Source organism: Eptesicus fuscus, chromosome 1, assembly GCF_027574615.1.
Source record: "Eptesicus fuscus isolate TK198812 chromosome 1, DD_ASM_mEF_20220401, whole genome shotgun sequence".
NCBI classification, from domain to species: domain Eukaryota; kingdom Metazoa; phylum Chordata; class Mammalia; order Chiroptera; family Vespertilionidae; genus Eptesicus; species Eptesicus fuscus.
The window spans coordinates 131,307,142-131,328,915 of NC_072473.1; the positions used below are offsets into that span (position 1 = coordinate 131,307,142).

Here is a 21,774-nt window from a genome sequence, read left to right on the forward strand (position 1 = left end):
GCGTCCTCACACTACGGCCCGCGGGCCACATGCGGGTGTTTTTGCCGTTTTGTTTTTTTACTTCAAAATAAGATATGTGCAGTGTGCATAGGAATTTGTTCATAGTTTTTTTTTTAAAAACTATAGTCCGGCCCTCCAACGGTCTGAGGGACAGTGAACTGGCCCCCTGTCTAAAAAGTTTGAGGACCCCTGCTCTAGACTCTAGAGCAGTGGTCGGCAAACTCATTAGTCCACAGAGCCAAATATCAACAGTACAACGATTGAATTTCTTTTGAGAGCCAAAAACCGACTTTTGCGCATGGGCCACGAAGTTTCAATCGCACTGTACGTGCGCGCCCGCTCGTGGTATTTTGTGGAAGAGCCACACTCCAGGGGCCAAAGAGCCACATGTGGCTCGCGAGCCGCAGTTTGCCGAACACTGGTCTAGAGGAATAGGAGAGACTCTAGCTAAAGTCTATATAAAGTGGTTCTCTTAAAGAAGGTCCTAAGCAGGCTTGCCAGAGTGTTCACTTAGAGAGGAACCAGGAAGGCTACCATAGCCTAAATACCTTTCCTACCTAATGCCACGCCTACCCTGTTATGACTTCTTTTAGCTAAGCATTGCTTTCTTCAAGGAATCCTCTTAAAAGTGCAAACGCCTCTGGGAGAGAAATCTGGGCAGTTGGTATGCGTTTCAATAAACACTATGAATTCAGTGCTAGGCACTGGGGATTCAGTGATTTCACAATTTGGTCTCTTTTCTTCCTTGACCAGAAGAAAAGATGAATTGAAAATTCTAGCTCTTGCGACTGTCTTCCCAGAGGTTTTCTGTTTCAGACACTTTATAATTTTTTTCCCCAGAGGTGGGCCTGGTCCTAAGAACCCTCCAAAGATTTCCTGGGCTACCAAAAGGTCAAGGTAAAAGGCCCCCCAGGCTAATCCCACCCCGCTGCTCATCTACCTGGAATGGCAGATGTTCGGTTCCTTCAACCCCTTTCCCAGAATTAAGAAGTCAGTCTATTTCCCAAGCGGTAAAGGATGCATTTCAACGCTCTCCCCACATCCCGACCCCCCTGTGGGTCCTCATTTTTGTGGCAGGCTAGAGCAGAGGTTTGAAGGAACCTGGCAGATTCTGGGACTCAGGGAACCCAGACGGCCTGGCCAGGTACGCTAGGATCAGGGCGGGGGGGAGGGGCGCAGAGAGGCCAGGGGCTGGCGGACTGGCGGGCTGGCTAGTGGGTCGGAGGACCACGGCCAACCCGGCTCCAGCGGCCCACGCTGGGCCCGGCGCGGCTGGGGGCCGAACAGGTGCGCGGGCGGAGGGGGGGGGGGGGCGGTGCTTGGGGATCCTGCGCACTGCGCGCTCCCCTCCCCCCGACCGGGCGCCAGCGGGAGGAGGAGCTGCGGCGGCCACCGCCACTCCGGCAGGCGGGCGGGCGGGCAGGTCGGCGGCGGCGCCAAGTCAACCCACCGACGGCGCGGGCTGCTGATCCGCGCGCGCGGGAGGCGCGGGCAGCGGGGGGACCATGGAGCCCGGGGGTGACGCGGCGCGCCCCGGCCTGGGGCGGGCAGCCCGGGCGCTGCCGCCGCGGCTGCTGCTGCTGCTGCTGCTGCCGCTGCTGCTGGGTCGGGGGCTGCGTGTCGCGGCCGCGGCCTCCTCCTCTGGGGCGGCGGCCGAGGACAGCAGCGCCATGGAGGAGCTGGCCACGGAGAAGGAGGCGGAGGAGAGCCACCGGCAGGACAGCGTGAGCCTGCTCACCTTCATCCTGCTGCTCACGCTCACCATCCTCACCATCTGGCTCTTTAAGCACCGCCGGGTGCGCTTCCTGCACGAGACCGGGCTGGCCATGATCTATGGTGAGCACCCCCCCCCTTCGCTCCCCCCCCCCCTGCCCGAGCCCACCACCCCGACACCCCTGGGGCCGCCCGGCCGCCGCGCTCCCCCTCCCTCGTGCTTCACTGTGCTCGCTCGCCTTCACTCTCAACGTGTTTCGTCCCTTTTCCCGCGGAGACGGTGTTGGTTTCCAAGGTCAACTGTGTGCATTTGCTGGGTTTCTGTTACCGTTCAAAAGAGTCCCACCCCATTTCGACGTCTCTTCATGGGGAACCAGGAAAAGGGAAGGCACGGAGGTGGCCTGGTTCTGTCCCCCCCCCCCCCGGGGTTCTGGCTGGCCCCCGCCCCCCAGCGCGACCCGGACCCCCGCCCCAGTTCAGCTCAGCGGGGGGGGGGGTGTGACCTGGCAGGAGTGGGAGACTTCGCCAGGGCCCGCGCCACCCCAGGAGTCAGGCCACAGCGAGGGTGGGGACCAGGGTGGAGGGCTCGGCTTGGTATGGGCTGGCGGGGCCTGGTGGATGCCACGTCCATGGGCGATCTGCCTGGGCGTCCACTCCTGAGACCTGTGTGTCCCGGTCTCTGGTGAATGAAGTGGGAACAGGAAGCGCCCAGAAAAGGTGAGTGTGGGCCAGGACCCATCAGCCATGTCCGCCCGCCTTTCACCCTCGTGTCCAGGTGGGAAGTTAGACCCAGTCCCTTGCCTTCTCCAGGCGGAGAGGATCTTTTGTTTTCCCCAGATTGTAACATGGGCTCGACTCTGAAGAAACGTGTGTGAATGGATGAAGAGGCAAAGTAGTGGTTTTCATTCGGCCGTCAGCCTACCCTTTCTGGCTTTCATGGCACATGGTGTGTCACATGCACAGAGGCCAGTACAAATCTCCTGTCATTACATAGGTGTCATTTAGCCATCATCTGAATCCTCCCCCCTCCCCCCCCCCCACTGTGCCCCTCTGACTGCGCCCCCTCCATGACTCCAAACTGGAACCAAGTATTCTCATTTTGAATTGAATTCAGCAGAGTTCAAGCCCATGTTGGCGTCCTCAGGTGAAATGGAAGAGCCCACTCCACAACTGTTCCCAATAGGCAGCATTTTACTTGATCGCTTCTACTGGAGCGATCGCTCCACTCAATATCCGTTCAGGAGCGAATGGAAAGCAGACACCTTAATCTTTAATGTGAAAATTACCCTTGGCCCCGGGCCTTGCTTCCTCATGGTTCTGGGTTGGTTGTTGCCAGCCCAGGCTCTTGGCTCTTGGCTGTCGGGAGCCCTGGGCTTGTCAGGGGGCATTGGCCTCCCCAGATCGTGAACTGAAACAACAGGACCAGGTCCAACACTGAGTTGGGTGGTTGCAAATTACAGGTATAGTCTATGGCCTGGATGCCTGGCCGTTCTTGAGCTCTGTGGTTTGAGTCAGTTGGTGACAAATGTTTGAAGCCAAGGCCGCAGCTCAGCTAGGGGGTTTCCTGAGCGGAGAGCAGAGTGTGGTGTTCAAGAATGTTGTCATTTCTGGCGATGGACTCTGAGCCGGAACGCAAATGAAGATTGCCTTTATATTTATGTAGCCTTGAACATGTTTTTATTTTATAACCCCTATATCCAATTCATTAAAGGACACTGTGAAATACTTTTAGAGGGTAGCTTTGACAGGCTCATAAGTACATACTCAAGTGCAGAGAAAAGAAATGGGGATTTAAAAATACATTTTCTGAGGAGTACTCCGTGTTCTGAGGAGCTCAGTCACCTTTATCTTAAGGCTTAGAAACAGCAGTGGAATTTTCCTTTGCTGATAGGTACTTTTTAAACTCATCACAAGCTTTCCGTCACTGGAGCCGTGCTTCACTATGTGGTTTCATTTCGCGTTACCAAAATCTGGTTTAATTGATGATTGTTCAGAAAAGGCGACATCATCTTGTAGCATGCCAGGTAATTTTTGTACTCCGTCTTTGGCTCTTAGTGTTGCTTTGAAATGCATTAAGAAATTTAGTTTGTCAATATATGATGGCCTGGGTTATACCAAATACTGATATTTTGATGTGGTTGCCTATAATTGTGAGAAAACATTTCTCTCTTTTAGGGATATTGACTCTCTGTTTCAAGATGCTACCCCAATCTGAATTCTAATGCCATTTGATTAGCTCATTTATTCATTATGTACTGAAGACTGTTGTGATTCTAATAAAAAATTCAGTATGAAAATCTTTGGACACTTAAGTAGACGCAGTACAGATTTTCAGGACTTCTCTTTTCTAATATTAAGAAATCAGATTGCATTTGTCGAGATCAATAGAGGAAGTGAGTAATTGTCCTATTGTCTCTGAGTAATAAAGGACAAAACAACCCAAGGAAACTGTTGCTGCATGCTGGTGACCAACTTCATTTCTGGAGGTAAACAAGTTAACTTTTGAATGTGGGCACAATTTTATGAGTGAAAGAGTTCACTGTGAATTTCAAAACTCTTCATTTTGAAATTAAAAAAAAAAATCTAATTTCTGCCCGGCTGGTGTTTCTCAGTTGTTGAGCATTGACCTATGAACCAGGAGATCACAGTTCAATTCCCGGTCGAGGGCACATGCCCTGGTTGCGGGCTCGATCCCCGGTAGGGGTGTGCAGGAGGCAGCTGATTGATGATTTTCTCTCATCATTGATATTTATACATCTCTCTCCCTCTTCCTTCCTCTCTCTGAAATAAAAAAAATAAAAAATCTAATATCTGCAACTTAAAAATATTTAAGTGGTACTTTAATCTGAGAGGGAAGGCTTTTATATATGTAGTAATGTATTAAAATGAATTGTGATAATATATATTTGCCAATATAGTCATAAAATATCTGTAGAAGCACATACAATAGACTAAGTCACATTGGTTTCCTTGGTGAGCGGGAGTGTGGGTAGGAACTAGGTGTCCGTGACATAGAGGTGGGAGGGAGACAGCACTCTCTACCCTTTTGTGCTATTTGATTTTTAAACTATGGAAGTGTGTCCATGCCTTCATTCTGTGGCATTTGTGATGGTATTTTAAGATGCTCCTCAGATCATCCAATTTGATAGCCACTTCTTATTTACATCACATTATGTTGTCAGTTTTCTGTGACCTTTCAATTGTCTGTATCCATGGAGCTTCTGGAGCCCTGTTCCTAGAATTGAGACAATATGGGAGAAGGGGAAGATTATTCCCCTCCCTCTCTCCTTCTTTTTACCCCATTATTACCAATGAATAGCTGACATTGCATTAGGAGTGGTGTGCACACATAGATCCAGTAACAACACTTACTTTGGTGCCAAGGACCTAAGGACAATAAGAGACAGATACCCTGTGAATGCTTACCATTGAAATGGAAGGAACTTCCCCATCGACCAAGGGAGAGCTATAAGCACTCCTCCCTGACAAAAGCCCCAGACAGCTACCAGGAAAGGTGACCACAGACCAGACTCCCAGGGAAGTTGAAAGCAGCGCCCCAGACCTTGCCGTGGGAGCTGCATGGCAGCAGGCAAGGCCACCAGTCTAACCTGTTTTGTCAGGGCAGGGAGCTCTCAGCTGTCTGGCTCTATAGTGATTAAGTGCCATCCTAAAGTTACTGGGCACAGCATGTCTGTGCAGCAGAAATAGCAAGTGTTCAAGGCAGGGAAAAGCTGGTATAAACAGACTGTGTCAGTTAATTGTGGTTCTCTCTCATGTGTACAGTAGTTCCACTTCCCCCATAATGTTTTTGTGACAACTGATACGGCTCCAAAATATCTAACTTGGCCACGCTAGCCTACCACCTGCTTCTTGTTTTCCCCCTGCTCCCCGCCTATCAGCTTTCCAAGTCCATGTGGGTCAGCCCCTCCAGGTTCTGTTGGAGCTGGATTGTTAAGCACAGCCTGAGAGTGGGCTCATAGGCAGAGTCTGAATGGGAGAAATATGGCTTTCTGCAGTAGCATGAAATTAACATATGACCCTGTGAGCGAACATTTTGGTACCACCTTCTTCCTGGTTAATCAGGAGCACTCGTTTTTTTTTTTTTGTGTGTGTGTGTGTGTGGTTTTTTTTTAAAGAACTCATTACTTTTGGCCCTAGTTTGGGGCAGCTCTGTGTGGTCTCACGTTGGTACCAGATTGCATGGGTTCAAATGCTGGCCTGGTTACTTATAAAGCTGTGTATAACGTGGAGTAAGCTCTCTGAGCCTTCGTTTCCTCTTATCAAAAATGGAGACAAGGACATCTTGCTTCCTTGCACATCATCAGTTTGGTTCAAATAAAGTCATTAAAAAAAATGGAGACAATGCCACTCACCTTACAGGATCATTGCATGAAAGAGGTACTCTAAAGGCCAAGTGTAGTTTCTGGTACTTAAACACTGGTAAATATTAGTTTTCACTCTCACTTTAGACTGTGTGATTCTTTGGTCAGCATTGCTATTTGGGGTTGGTTCCATAGAGGCCTGCTATAATTGGACAATGCATTCGGATACAGTTAGGGGGATGAGGAGACCTGTAATTTCTTGGTGGGCTATTTGTTAATAACTAGAAAAAAATGTACAGTATAGGTACCTTACTCTTTTATCCAGCAGACTCAATTCTTAGACTTTATTCTTCAGAAATCCTGGCATTAATTAGCATGTTATGTTACTTGCACTGCAGTATTTGTTGCAGTAGAAACAAGGATTTGTTGCAATACCTCATCAAGAAGGCACTGGTTAAATTAAGGCAGCTGTCCACGTATACTGTTGTGGAAAAAACAAGGCACAGAACAGCATGTGTAGTATTATCTCATTCTTTTATGTAATACTAGAGGCCCGGTGCATGAAATTTGTGCATGGGTAGGATCTCTAGGGTTGGCCGACGATCAGGGCCGATCGGGCCTTCCTTCCCCTGGCTGCCGGCTGTTGCCCAGGGCCTTCCTTCACTCCGTGCCACCCCCTGGTGGTCAGCACACATCATAGTGAGCGGTCAAACTCCCAGGGGACATTTTGCATATTAGCCTTTTGTTATATAGGATATATATGTATATATACATACAATGTCTAGAGATTTATATATAACATGTGTGCTTCTCTGGAAAGATATACAAACTTAGCAGTGGTTATCTTTTGGCAGTGGGACCAGTTGTTGGGAGAGAGGGAGGAAGATGTTACTTTTCCCTTTATGTTCTTCTGAGTGGCCTGAAATTCCTGTAATAATGACACATTACTTTTGCAATTGAACTTTGTTTTAAAATAAAGCAAATGGATTCTATGTAGCAAGAAATGAATTAGAAATAGATTATAGTTATGTGGTTAGGTAGCATTAGTTATTTAAAAGTTTAAAATGAGAAAAATGACTTTTTCCCCTGAAAGTGTTTCTTAGAACTTTCAGAAGTTAACCTTTTTTAGAGTGATGTAATTAGAAAATCACCATTTCACAACCCCCAATGATAACTGCTTTAGATAAGGATGTTCAATGAATTCAAGAGTTGTAGGTGAGTCCTAGCTGGTTTTGCTCAGTGGATAGAGCAACAGCTTGCAGACTGAAGGGTCCTGGGTTTAATTCCAGTCAAGGGCACATGCCCAGGTTGTGGGCTTTATCCCCGTAGGGGGTATGCAACCTATCAGTAATTCTTTGTCATCATTGATGTTTCTATCTCTCTCTCTCCCCTTCCTCTCTGAAATCAATGAAAAGTATAAAGTATTTTATTTTATTTATTTAAAAAATTTTTAAAAAAGAATATATTTTATTGATTTTTTACAGAGAGGAAGGGAGAGGGATAGAGAGTTAGAAACATCGATCAGCTGCCTCCTGCACACGTCCTAGTGGGGATGTGCCCGCAACCCAGGTACATGCCCTTGACCAGAATCGAACCTGGGACCCTTCAGTCCGTAGGCCGACGCACTATCCACTGAGCCAAACTGGTCAGGGAAAAAATATACAGTATTTAAAAAAAAAGAGTTGTAGGTGAGACGTTGGGGAGCATGTGTAATTGCATGGTGATGAGTATCACCCCACATTTACTTGACTACCACAAAGGAAAGAAGGTACCTTTACAGTGGAGAGGTGCAGCAGTCACAGTCTTACAACTGAGTCATCAAATTTATCCTTGCTCCCTGTGAAACTCTCTGGTATTATGAGCTTCTTTATGTGATGTAATAGGAAACATACAGCTTTACCCATGTAGTGTTCATCTCTAAACGTTTCTTTGGAAGGTAATCGAGGTTTTAGGCATATCTTCCAGTTTATAAGAAATACAGGGGACAAAGAAACAAATTATAAAATACCATGCAAAAACCAATATCCAAGACATGGGACAATCTACCATGGTTTCTTCAGAAAGACTTTGTTGAGGGAAACAGAAAGGTAGATAAGTGTTTGTTATGGACTGACTTATGCCCCCCTGCCCATTCCCATGTTGAAGCCCTAATATCCAATGTGATAATACTTGTAGGTGGGGCTTTGGGAGGTTAGATGGGGTCATGAAGGTGGGTCTCCATGGCGAGATTAGTGCCTTTATAAGACAAGGAAGAAACCAGAGCTCCCCCTCGCTCTCCCACGTGAGGATAACAGCAAGAAGGGAGCCATCTACAAGCCAAGAAGAGTGCTCTAACCATTGTGGCCTGGCTGGTTTGGCTCAGTGTATAGAGCATCAGCCTGTGGACTGAAGGGTCCCGGGTTCGATTCCAGTCAAGGGCACATGCCCAGGTTGTGGGCTCAATCTCCAATAGGGGTCATGCAGGAGGCAGCCGATCAATGATTTTCTCTCATCGATATTTCTCTCTCTCTCTCCCTTCCTCTCTGAAATCAATAAAAATATATTTTAAAAAATAAACACTGCATTTATAATTATTCAAAGTGTGTATATATATATATATTTGGAGACACCCTATAAATGGAGCTGGGGTCTCTGATTGCACAGAGCTGCCATACTTCTGGACTCCTTATATGTGAGAGAGAAATATGTCCTTGTTATTTGCTACTGAACCTAATTGTAACTTTTACTTACACCAGGCTCTGACTTCCACTTGGCACTTGGTGTGACATACGAGGCTGTTTCAAGGACCTGAGGCAGATGTTTATGACTATAGTGGATATGGTATTGCTTGGGATTCTAAAGGAGGCTGAAGAATAGGCAGTACAGTTCTAGAGAAAGAGTTTTAGGAAAGGGTTAAAATTTAAAGTACCACTTATATTTGCTAACTGTTTTGGGCATCTGACCATCGTCCACACATTTAGTGATTTGCTAGAAAGACTCATGGGATTCCGAGGCATTTGTAGCTGCAGTTATGATTTATTACAGTGATAGGATACGCAGCAGGATCCGCAAGAGAAAAAGATGTAAGAGTTGGAATGTGGAAGAGTCTAGATGTAGGTTTCTAAAGTTCTCCCTTAGGGGATTAGGGTGGGGTTTCACAGAGCAAGCTTCTTCCTCCAACAATTAAACACATGCACAGTGTTTCTGCCCAGGGACACTTGCTTAAGACCCAGACTTTTTTTTTTATTGGGACTTATCTTACTGAAATTTCTGACTCCCAGAAAGAAAGCAGGTGTTCACCATAAATCACACTTGCAGAAACAATTAATTTAACCAGGCTGGTGCGGCAGAATTCGGTATTCCAGGCACACAAAACAACCCTCTCATTTAGGAGCATACGGAATATTTTATAGGTCAAGTTCCCAGGAGCTATTGCAAGGACCAATGCTGCAAGCGGGTCCTCCTAGAGATAGCAACGTCAGGCCTACTGTGTTAACTCTTTCCTGCAGATTACACGTGGCGTTCCTGAGGGCACACTCTTATTTTGTGTCATCCACACTTTTATTTTTAAAATGACTACTTTTTTAGATTTATTACTTTATTTTTAAATTATCACAAGTAAAATTGACTTTTGATGCACAGTTGTATGGATTGTGACATCTGTGTAGATATGTGCAACCACCACCACAATCGAAATGAACACTAGTTCCATCATCCTAAAACTCTCATGCTACAATCTCACTCTGACAACCACTGATCTATTCTCCATCACTATAGTTTTGTCTTTTCAAATATGTTGTATAAAGGGAACCTTTCAGTATCTAAACTTTTGGGATTAGTTTTTTCACTCAGCATAATGTCTTTGAGATTCACCCATGCTGTTGCATGTTATGTATAGTTAGCTCATTTTTATTTTATTTTTAAAAAATATATTTTATTGATTTTTTTTTTTTGCAGAGGGGAAGGGAGATGGATAGAGAGCTAGAAACATCCATGAGAGAGAAACATCGATCAGCTGCCTCCTGCACACCTCCCACTGGGGATGTGCCCGCAACCACGGTACATGCCCTTGACTGGAATCGAACCTGGGATCCTTCAGTCCACAGGCTGATGCTCTATCCACTGAGCCAAACCAGTCAGGGCTAGTTAGCTCATTTTTATTGCTGAGTCAGATTCCATTTTATGGACATAACAGGTTGTTTATTCGTTTGCCAGTTGAAGGACAACTGGGTTGTTTCCAATTGTGTGTGTGATTATGAATAGAGCTACTATAAATATTAGTTTATGGGTTTTTATGCAAACATAACTTTTCATTTTTCTATGGTAAATAGCCAAGAATAGGATTGTTGGGTTATAGGGTAAGAGTAAGTTTAACTTTATAAGGAAACTGCCAAACTTTTCTGGAGTGGCTGTACATTCTACCTAGCGATGTGTAAGAGTGCCAGTTGCTCCATATTCTCTCCAGCACTTACTATTGTTAGCATTTTTTATTTTATTCATTCTAATAGATGTGTAGTGGTATCTCATTGTGGTTTTAATTTGCATTTCCCTAATGTTGAACATGTTTTTATGTGCTTATTTGCCATTCACATATCCTTTTTCAAGTGACTGTTCAAGTCTCTTGCCCATTTTCTAATTGTATTGTTTTTCTTTGCACTTAGAGTTCTTTATATATTTTGGATGCAATTCCTTTTTTAAATTTGCAAATATTCTCTCCCATTTTGTAGCTTGTGTTTTCATTATCATAGCAGCATCGTTTGCAGAGCAAGAGTTTTAAATTTTAATGCCATTCAATTTATTAACTTTTCCTTTTTATTGATTGTGCTTTTGATGTCATGTCTAAAAACTCATTGCTTAGCCCCAGGTCAAGAAGGTTTTCTCCTATGTTTTGTTCCAAAAGTCTTATGGTTTTGTATTTCACATTTAAATCTGTGATTTACACTGAGTGGCCAGATTATTATGATCTCTGAACGCATAATAACCTGGCCACTCAGTGTGTGTGTGTGTATTTTAGAGGCCCGGTGCATGAATTCTTGCATGGGTGGGGTCTGGCCAGCGTGGCCAGGGGGAGGGGACAGGGGCGGTTGGCTGGCCTGCCTGCTGGTCGAACTCCTGGTCGAGGGGACAATTTGCATATTAGCCTTTTATTATATAGGATATACACTGAGTGGCCAGATTATTATGCGTTCAGAGATCATCATAATCTGGCCACTCAGTGTATGTTGAGTTAATTTTTGTAAAAGGTATGAGGTTTAGGTTTATTTTTTAATGCATGGGTGTTTAATTTTCCCAACATTTTTGTTGGAAAGATTACCTTTCCTTCATTAAATTACTTTTGCAACTTTGTCTAAAATCAGTTGCAGATATTTGTGTGGATATATTTCTGGACTTTCTATGATTTTTCATTTATCTCTGTATCTAGCCTTTTGCTAATACCACATCATCTTGCTTACTAAAGCTTTATAGTGGCTTTTAAAATTGAGTCCCTACAACTTAATTCTTTTTCAAAATTGTTTTAGCTGTTCTAGTTTGAATATTTCTATATTCTTAATGATTTTCTAGTAGTTCTTTTTAAAAAAAAATTTATTGGGGTGACATTGGTTAAGAGTCATATAGGTTTCAGGTGTGGATTTATATGTTACAAGATCTGCATATTGCATTGTGTGTCCACCACCCAAAGTCAAATCATCTTCCATCACTATTTTCTATGTAGTTCTATCAGTTTTTCCACCATAGTCAATTCTAGAACATTTTTCATCACCCCCAAAAGAAACACTGTATCCGTTAGTAGTCACATCTTATTTTTTCCCCACATATCCAGCCCTAGACAACCATAGTTTGGTTGGAATTCTAACATTTCCTTGTGGCGTATTAACCATAACAGTCTACTTTCTGTTTCTATGGAGTTGCTTGTTTTGGCCATTTTATGTAATATGTGGTCCTTTGTGACTGGCTTCTGTCACTTAGCATACAATTTTCAAGGTTTATTTATGTTGTAACATGCATCATTACTTCATTTTATTTTATAGCTGAACTAGAGGCCTGGTGAACGAAATTCGTGCACGGGTAGGGTCCCTCGGCCTGGCCAGTGATCAGGGCTGATCGGGGCCTTCAGGATGTGGGCCTTTCGCGCCGTCCCCTGGTGGTCAGTGCACATCATAGCAAGCGATCCAACTCCCAGTCTCTCGGTTGAACTCCCAAGGGGTCACTTTGCATATTAGCCTTTTATATATAGAGATACTCTTCCACTGAATGAATATACTATATTTTATTTATCCCTTTAGTTGATGGAAATTTGGTTTATTTTCACTTTTTGGTTATTATGAATAATGCTTCTACAAACATTATATTGTACAAATTTTTGTGTGCCCATATGTTTTCTTTCTTTTTCTTTGGACATATGCTTTTGTTTCTCCTGAGTATATGCCTACAAGTGGAATTGCTGGGCATATTTTTACTTTTGACCTATTTATGTCTTTATATTTTAAACTGACTTTCTTACAGGCAGCATGTAATTGTGTTTTGCTTTTTTAAACAAAATGTAATGTGATAATCTCTGTCTTTTATTGGGATGTTTTGTTCATTTACATTTGATGTGATTATTGATATAGTTATTTTGAATTTGTGATCTTGATATTTGTTTTCAAATTGTCCCATTTGTTTTTGTTCCCTTTTACTACTTTTCTGCCTTCTTTTTAATTACTCAAGTATTTAAAAAAAATTTTGATTTCAGAGAGAGGACAGGGAGAGGGAGAGAGAGAAACATCAATGTGGGAGTATAATATCAATTGGCTGCCTCCTGCACACTCCTACTGGAAATCTAGCCAACCCAGCTATGTGCCCTGACCACAAATCGAACCAGTGACCTCCTGGTGCATGGGACGATGCTCAAGCAACTGAGCCACTCTGGATGGGCTCAAGTATTTTTAAATTCTATTTTATTTCCTTGTAACATATTAACCATAACTCATTGTTTTGTTATTTTAGTTGTTCATGATTTATAGTATACATCTTTAACTTATCACAGTCTACCTTAAAGTGATATTATACCACTTCAGATTTAGTGTAAGGATGTTACAATAGTACACTTCCATTTCTCCCCTCTAAACCTTTTTTATTTTTTCTATGCGTTTTACTTTCACAGGGTATAAACACTACAATCCATTGTTATTACTTTAAACAGTTACCTTTTAAAGACACTTAAATAATAAGGAATAACTCCTATAAGAATAATATATTATTGATATTTATATACCATTTCCAGTTTGATGCAGTCCAGTGTTTATTTCCATGTGGTATCATTTTCCTTCTGCCAGGAGGGTATGCTTTAACAATTATTGTAGTGTGGGTTGCTGATAAATTCTTTCAGCTTTTGTATGTGTAAATATGTCTTTATTTTCACCTTCATTTTGAAAGATGTTTTTGCTGGACATAGAATTCTAGGCTGTTTTTTCCCTTTTCTCTATTTCTCACTCCATCATCTTTTTGTTTATGTTGTTGCTCATCCTTGTCTTTGTTCCTCTGTATGTGATGTCTTTCTCCTCTGGCTGATTTTAGGATTTTCTGTTTATTATTGGTTTTGAGCAGTTTACTTATAATTGACTGTGGTGTAGTTTTCTTCATGTTTCTTTTGCTTGGGATTCATCTGATTTCCAGGGTCTGTGGTTTTATGGTTTTCATTAAGTTTGGAAAAATTTTGGCCATTATTTCTTCATATATTCTTTTTATCCTTTCCATAGTTATGTGCTCCAGTTGCCTGTACCTTAGACTACTTCAAGTTGTTCTACAGCTCACTAGTGTATTTTCATATTTTTTCTGTGTGTTTTATTTATTTTTTATTTTTTGCTGTGTCCTTGTTAACCCATCTTTTCTTTCACAATATCTAATCTGCCATGAATTCTACCCAGTGTATTTTTCATCTCAGATATTGAAGTTATTATGCTTAGAAGTTCCATCTTGGGTCTTTTTATATCTTCCATGTCTCTGCTTAACTTTTTGAACATAAATATAATAATTATTTAAAAACCTTTGTCTGATACTATTTTTTAATGTTTTTATTTATTTCAGAGACAGGAATGGAGAGGGAGAAACATCAATGATGAGAGAGAATCATCAATCCGGCTGCCTTCTGCATGCCCCACTCCAGGGATCAAGCCTGTAACCCAGGCATGTGCCCTGACTGGGAATAAAACTGTTATCTCCTGGTTCATGGGTCAATGCTGAACCACTGATCAGTTTGAAATAACTGATATTATTACCTGCTGGGCCTTTGTCTGTTTCTTTCTGGAAAGAAATAATTGCATTCATTAACAGAGTAGGCTATGAATGAGCCAGAGTGATTCTCTTCAGTGGTATGAATGAGAGAATTGTCTATTTTCAATGGCAGTGTTGTGCAGAGTATTTATGGCACTGAAGAGAGACACAGACAAGATGGTAATACTGTAGTGATTTTTATCTATTGTGAGGAAATGTGGTAAAGGGTGGAACTCTGATATGACAGATGAAGTCCCCCCAGTCCACTCAGGAAAAAAGAGGCAAGTAGTTCAGTAGGAGGCAACTGTGAACCAAAGCGTTGGAAGAGCTGAGAAGCCAAACTGGGTGCATTGAAGCAACTTAGTGATAAGCAACAGCAGGAAGCCACAGCCACCACTAGGGCTGACATAGGGAGACGATGGTATTATCAGAGCCCAGGAATGAGGTTGCTGGGCAGGAACTGGAAAACTGGGGTGGGGGTGGGGGAGCTGCCTAGTGAGACATTGGAGCTGGATCAGGGCTATCTTGTGGGTGCTTCAGCTATGGAGACCACATAGCCATTGCCGGAGAGAAGGAAGAGAGGGACAGAGGGAAAAAGGGAGAGAGCACAAGTGTGTGTATACCCAGCTGAGAAGTAGAGATACCCTGGCTTCTTCTTTAATCTCCCCCTCTATTCTCTCACTTGTGCCACTCATTGGATGTATCTCACTGGAAGTCACTTGGAAGGAGGCCTGGAAATATAGTCTACAGGGGTCACCTCCTCTCACTTCCCCATCCCCTAAACATGTAGTAGAGTAAGAAATGGCAGAAAATGAATCAGAGGGCACATTAGCTGAGGACTGGAATGAGTGCCCTTCCTCAAACTGGTATGCAATGTATTTAACACCTAGATATGGTCCAGAAGTGAGAAGAAAAACTGTGTGGTCAGAGTCAAAAGGACCAATATCTCTATCAGCAGACTCTGGGAGAAAGGAAGCTAGGTGTTGGGGCACAAGCTAGATTTGCTGTGGTAATGTATGCCTAAAAGATGGAAGGAGGTAATTATGATAAACAGTTGTTCACATTTGAAATGTTAATTATATACATTAAAAACCCCCACATCAAGCTCTAGCTGGTTTGGCTCAGTGGATAGAGTTTTGGCCTGTGGACCAAAGTGTCCCGGGTTCAGTTCCAGTCAAGGGCACATACCTTGGTTGCAGACTTCTTCCCAGCCCGTGCCCTGGTCAGGGCTTGTGCAGGAGGCAACCAATCGATGTGTTTCTCTCACATCGATATTTCTCTCTGTCTTTCCCTCTCTCTAAAAATCAAAATGTCCTTGGGTGAGGATTAAAAAAAAAAGCAGCCACATCAACTATTTTGTAAGCTCATCTATCAATGCTGTTTTATTGAATTACTATATATTATCTAAGGAGAGGAAATAGTGGTAGATATGAGGAGAGAAGGAAGGACTCTTTTATACTGTAACTAACATAATGTAATGTGTACAATAATCATTTTACCAGCAAACTATTAAAATTTTCCGTAAACAATGTCTTTTTTTACAGGACCACTTTAACAGTGATACCCTAACATCTCTAAGCCATTTTTTGATGAGTTCAGCCAGGGAACTATGCCTGTAGAGGATATTGATCTCTCTGAATGCACGTTACTTAGTTTTATAGCAGCGTTTCTTCAATTCAGTTCATGTTTGGAAAATTCCTAATTAGAGTTAGGCATCTATAAAAGAGGACATCTCCATGGAAGTAGGTCAGTTAAGCACCTGCTGTGTTCTCAGTTTCCCTCACTGGTATGGAGGACCTGGTTGGTCCAATGATATAAGATCAAAGATATGACGCAGGTTTGAGCAGTTTCTTCTACTCAGAAGGCCAAATGGACATCAAGCATTTATGTGTTACAAGAACAAAAAGTTAATGAAAACAAGTTCTTTCTTTTATTTGGAATTATAGCAAGTCAGGTAAGAATATCAGTTATTTCAAACTGATCAGAAACCTTGATTAGATATTAAATTATAGGACTTTCCAATTTTTCTATGTTTTTCTAAAAAAAATATTCAGCAAATTGTTACACTAAATTGTGATTTGATTGACACAGTCTTTCAATATTTCAAATATCCCCTCTTTGTGGAAAAAAACTGCATATAATACATAAGTACTGTTGATGGAGTGTAAATGAATCAGTAGGCTCTGTGGAGGAATAAATGATAGAGATTTATTCAAGGGTCTTAGGATTTACAAATCAACAACACAACTAGGCAATACCCAGAGTGTTTAAAAATAAGAAAGAAGAGCTGAGTGTTCTTATAGTAAGAAGCTCAATCTTGAGAAAAATCAGTTTTGCATTCTTAATCTATGGATTGGTCTGAGATGGTAATCTTCCAGGTGTCTGGTGGTCTAGATCAGTGGTCGGCAAACTGCGGCTCGTGAGCCCCATGCGGCTCTTTGGCCCCTTGAGTGTGGCTCTTCCACAAAATACCACGTGCGGGTGCACACATACAGTGCGATTGAAACTTCGTGGCCCATGAGCAGAAGTCGGTTTTCGGCTCTCAAAAGAAATTTCAATCATTGTACTGTTGATATTTGGCTCTGTTGACTAATGAGTTTGCCGACCATTGGCCTAGATAATGGATGTAGGTGGTCTGGACACATGAACATTATTTCCTAAGTTCTTCAGAGGGTTATGTGATATCTATCATTTATATCTATCTATCTATCTATCTATCTATCTATCTATCTATCTATCTATCTATCTATCTATCTATCAATCATCTCCAGGCATTGATGCACAACTGAAAGTTTCAAAAGCTTAAGTCTTCAGGCTAAAGGAAAATAAAATCTATTCCTCATTCATTAGCTCATTTGATCTGAATACGTTTTGTCAGCTTGACTACACAGACTCCATTTTAAGTCAGCTTAGCTATACTGACTTCGTCTTGTTTTCTTCACTCATTGCTCAGTACACCTGAAAAACTAATAAACAGCCTTCTGGTTTTAGCTCAGGGACATTGACTGTGGAGCTCGCATCCTTACAATAAGAAAAAAGATAGACAGATTGCAAATTAATGACTTTTCTTGAAACCAGCAGAAAACTGAGATTTTAGGGCAAACAGCTAGCCCCAAATCAGGAGAGATACAGGTGCCGCTGCAGGGAGAAACAAACCTGAACATGTGCTTACCTGGGACAGACACTGCTGAATGTCATATAAGCCAGTAAGATTAAACTAGAGATTTTTAATGAATTGCTAAAGATTGGGGCTTTGAGTATAGGAGGTTCTCACTCCCTTGTAGACTTTTTTTTTCCTCCAGGACCCCACCAGATGCTCACAGGGAAGATGAAAAAAAAAATTCCTAAGAAAGTTTCTCCCATGTGCTAGCTGGCATAGGCAAACAACAACCACTGCCAACATTTTCCTAGAAATCTCTCCCCATCTCCCTAAGGAACAAAAGTCTTGATCTTCAAGAAGGATAACAGAAACTGAGGGCACTGCTGGAAAACCATTGCAGCCGTGGAAGGCGAACAGGAAAACAAAGACACTCTACTTTTGGGACAGGAAATGAATACCTGCTAGGACCAGAATTATGTTTGGAGAAGGATCAGGAATGCCTATGAAGACCACAGTCACAGGACCAAGGGTCACAGTGCCTACCTAATATTGAGGATTAATTGAAACGCAAGGGAATGCTCCCATCTCCCACTTTCCCACTACCGAGCTAACAAGCATCAAGTAAAAATAGAAGTGATGAGTGAAATAATAATAATGCTCAATAAAACCTTGAGAAAGAATAAAAAGAGGAAAAAAGAAACAAAGAACAAATGAAACAATTAAATATCAGCTAACAAGATAGTAGATTTTTTTCACTTAATTTTTATTGCTGATACTATTACAGATGTCCCCCATTTCCCCCTCTTTTGTCCATCTCCACCTAGACCTTGCCCCCCTCCCTCTGGCCATCACCACATTGTTGTTGCTATCAAGTAGTTGGAGTTTTCAGTTTTTTCTTTTAAGATGTATAGACTTCACCTATAGAAAGGTGTTTCCCACATGTCTACCTAGTTGTCCCAATACTACTTCTCCCATATACTAAATGCCTATATACATTTCTGGACTTTCTATTGGTATGTCTCTCTTCATAAATTAATGCCACCAATATTAATATTACATACCTTTATTAATTAGTACCGATGCTTGAAGCACTTAGAGTATTTTAAATTCTGGTAGAGCTAATGCCCCCTCATTAACCATCCCCCCCACCCCGAGTTTTCATGGTTCTTCTTGTCTGCTTAGTTTTGTATGTCTCAAAAATCAACTTGTCTAGTTCCTGTCCAAACACCTATTTGTATTCTTATTGGGATAGCATCAAATTTATGAATCAGTGTGGGAAGAAGCATTTTTACTACATTGATTCTTCCTACTATAAGGACCTTGCCATTTTTCAAGACTTGGTGTTCTTCAGAAGTGTTTTTGAGTTTTCCTCTTAAGTTTAGCACATTTCTTCTTAACCTTATTCTTAATATTTTATATTCTTGTTACCATTATAAATGACGTATTTTTGTCCATTATATAGTTAAACTGTATTGTTGTTCTAGATTTCTTTTCTTTTAAATGGGCTTAGCCACATTATTTTTCATTTTCTTTATGCTCAATTTAATAGCTGAGGATAGTTCCCAGAAATTGTCAAATGCTTTTTATTATGTTTTTGCCTTATAATGAAGTGTCTTGAAAATTAATGTAAAAAAGTCAAAGTATGAAAATGGATTAGGGTTTCTAGTGTGAATGTTGGATTTATCATAAATGCTTGAAGGCAGAGAAGGCTGAACCCAGAGTGTATTAGTTTAGTGGAGACTGGCTAATCATGAACCAGAACTTGAAAGTTAACAGATTGGTCACATGTATTAGGGATACACTGAATAACTATTTTGACTAGTTGTTGAATGGTAAGTATTAAAAATCAATATTTGGCTAAGACTAAACCAAAATATCACTAACTTAGAATGAACCTCTGAGTTAAATAAGTCTGAATTTTTTTTTAGGAATAGATAATTATTGCAATTTTATTAAAAATGTTAGAAGTCATATTTTAAAATTTTGACATTGCAAAGTGTAATTTCTCAGCACTGCTAGCTGCTAGATTGCATGGGAGTTCTTTAGGTCATATGTGTGTGATACCAAAGAAATAATTAGAAATTAAATGCTACTCTAAGAGATTGTTTTGTAATGCTATGAATCTTAAGGAACCAAACAATTCTATAAAGATTAGAATTATGTTATAATCTAATATCCATTATTCATTTTGTATTGTTACTTAAAATTTTAGATATTGACTTAACCAGATATATTGTGTTTTTATTAAATTAGTGATGGTACTCTTCATTCTTTAATTCACTCAATAAATATTCACGTTCTGTTTACCTTTTTATTTCTTAGTATATTTGTTTTTAAAAGCCAGGTTATTGAGGTATAATTTGCACACAATAAAATACATTTCTTTTAAGTATACATATGTATACACTTGTGTGACCACCACCAAAATCAAGATATGCAACATTTCTGTCCCCCCCCCCCCAAATTCCTCATGCATCTTTGCAGACCATGCCCTCATCCTACCTGGCAAGTACTAATATATTTTCTATCCCTACACTTTTGCCTTTTCTAGAATTTTATGTTAATTAATACATATATTAGGTAGCCTTTTGTGCCTAGTTTCTCTCAGTGTATTACTTTTGAGATTCATCCATGTTGCGTGTATCAATAGCTAGTTCCGTTTTATTACTGAGTAGTATTCTATTATATGAATGTATCACAGTTTACTACTTACACATTCACCATTCTTTGAGCATTTGAGTTGTTTTCAGTTTGGGGTATTATAAATAAAGCTGCTGTGAACATTTGCCTACATGTCTTTGTGTGGGCATGTGTTTTCATTTCTGTTGGATAAATATCAAGAGTGAGATTTCTGGGTTGCATGGTAAGTGTATGTTTAACTTTATAAAAACCTGGCAACCTTTTTCAAAAGGACTGAACATTCTGCATTCTCAGCAGTAGTTTGTGAGATTTCCAATTGTTCCACTTCTTTACCAACATTTGTTATTTAGGAATTTTTAATTTGAGACATTCCAGTGTTAAATAGCATCTTGTTTTAATTTGCATTTTCCTAATGACTAATGATGTGGAGTGTCTTTTCCTTCATTTTTCTGTTTTGTTAATCCTCACTGGAGGATATTTTTCCCATTGATTTTTAGACAGAGAATTGAAGGGAGGGGGAGAGACAAAGAGAGAAACATCAATGTGAGAGAGACACATCGATTGGTTGCCTCCTACACCTGCCCCGACTAGGGCCAGGATCGAACCTGCAACTGAGGTACATGCCCTTGACCAGAATCTAACCTTTGACCCTTCAGTCCATGGGCTGACTCTTTAACCACTGAGCAAGTGGTTAGGGCAGGGCATCTTTTCTTATGTTTATTTGCCATCCATATACCTTCTTTGGCCCTCTATTCATATTTTTGGCCCATGTCTTCTTCTTGAGCTGTATTTTTTATGTTTTCTGGGTACAAATTCTTTATCAGATAAGTGGTTTCAAATATTTTCTCCCTATCTGTGGCGTGTCTTTTCATTTCCTTAATAGTGTCTTTTGAAGGGTAGAACGTTTAGATTTTGATAAAGTCTAATTTATCAGTTTTTTCCTTCATGGTTTGTACTTTTTGTGTCCGTCTTCATACATTCTTCCTAAGTTAACTGTTTTGTATATAAAATTAACAGAGCTTACAGTCATTAATCAGTATTTTATTCTTACAATTAATAAAGATTAATACAGTCAAACCTTGGTTCTCCAACGTCTCCCATCTCGAAAATTTGGTTCTCGACCAAGTGGTTCACGGAAAAACATTTCTAGGTTGTTGAACAAACTTCAGTTCTTGACCTGATAACCCTTTCATGCTGATGTAACTAGAAAAAGGTCTCTCAGGCCGAGCTGGGTGTGGCTCAGTGGTTGAGTGTTGACCCAGGAACCAAGAGGTCACCGGTTCAGTTCCCAGTTGGGGCACATGCCTGGGTTGCGGGCTCCGTCCCCAGTGTGGGGTGTGCAGGAGGCAGCCAGTCAATGGTGCTCTCTCATCATGGATGTTTCTATCTCTCTCTCCCTCACCCTTCCTCTCTGAAATCAATAAAATATATATTTTAAAAAAGTCTCTCAGGCCACAAAAGAGATAATTTACCAGTTGAGTCAGTTTACCACTACACTTCTTGTTAACATCTCAGGAAATTGTGCTGTGAATATTTTTTTGTGTGTGTGTGTTTTTTGTTTTTTTTTTTGCTTTTGTTGCTGGTGAAATGATTAGCACAATTTTAAAACATGAAGAGGCTATCAAGAGTGCTAATGCTGCTAAGGGTGTGAAAGAAGCAATGATCACAGGCAATCGAAGAGGTAGAAAACCTGTTGTTGATTTGGATAAAGGAAAATCAGTTAGCCGGTGACAGCATTTTGGAAGCAATGACGTGTGAAAAAGCAAA

At 41.4% G+C, this 21,774-nt stretch overlaps 1 protein-coding gene across 1 annotated transcript in view; it reads left to right on the forward strand.

The window, feature by feature from the left end:
• Positions 1 to 1,425: 1,425 nt before the first annotated feature.
• Positions 1,426 to 21,774, forward strand: part of SLC9A7 (solute carrier family 9 member A7) — a 118,208-nt gene continuing 97,859 nt past the window's right edge. Inside the window, exon 1 of the mRNA XM_054714321.1 lies at positions 1,426 to 1,836. Within this exon, the coding sequence (XP_054570296.1) occupies positions 1,506 to 1,836 (331 nt within the window). The 5' untranslated portion in view covers positions 1,426 to 1,505. The remainder of the gene's footprint in view (positions 1,837 to 21,774) is intronic.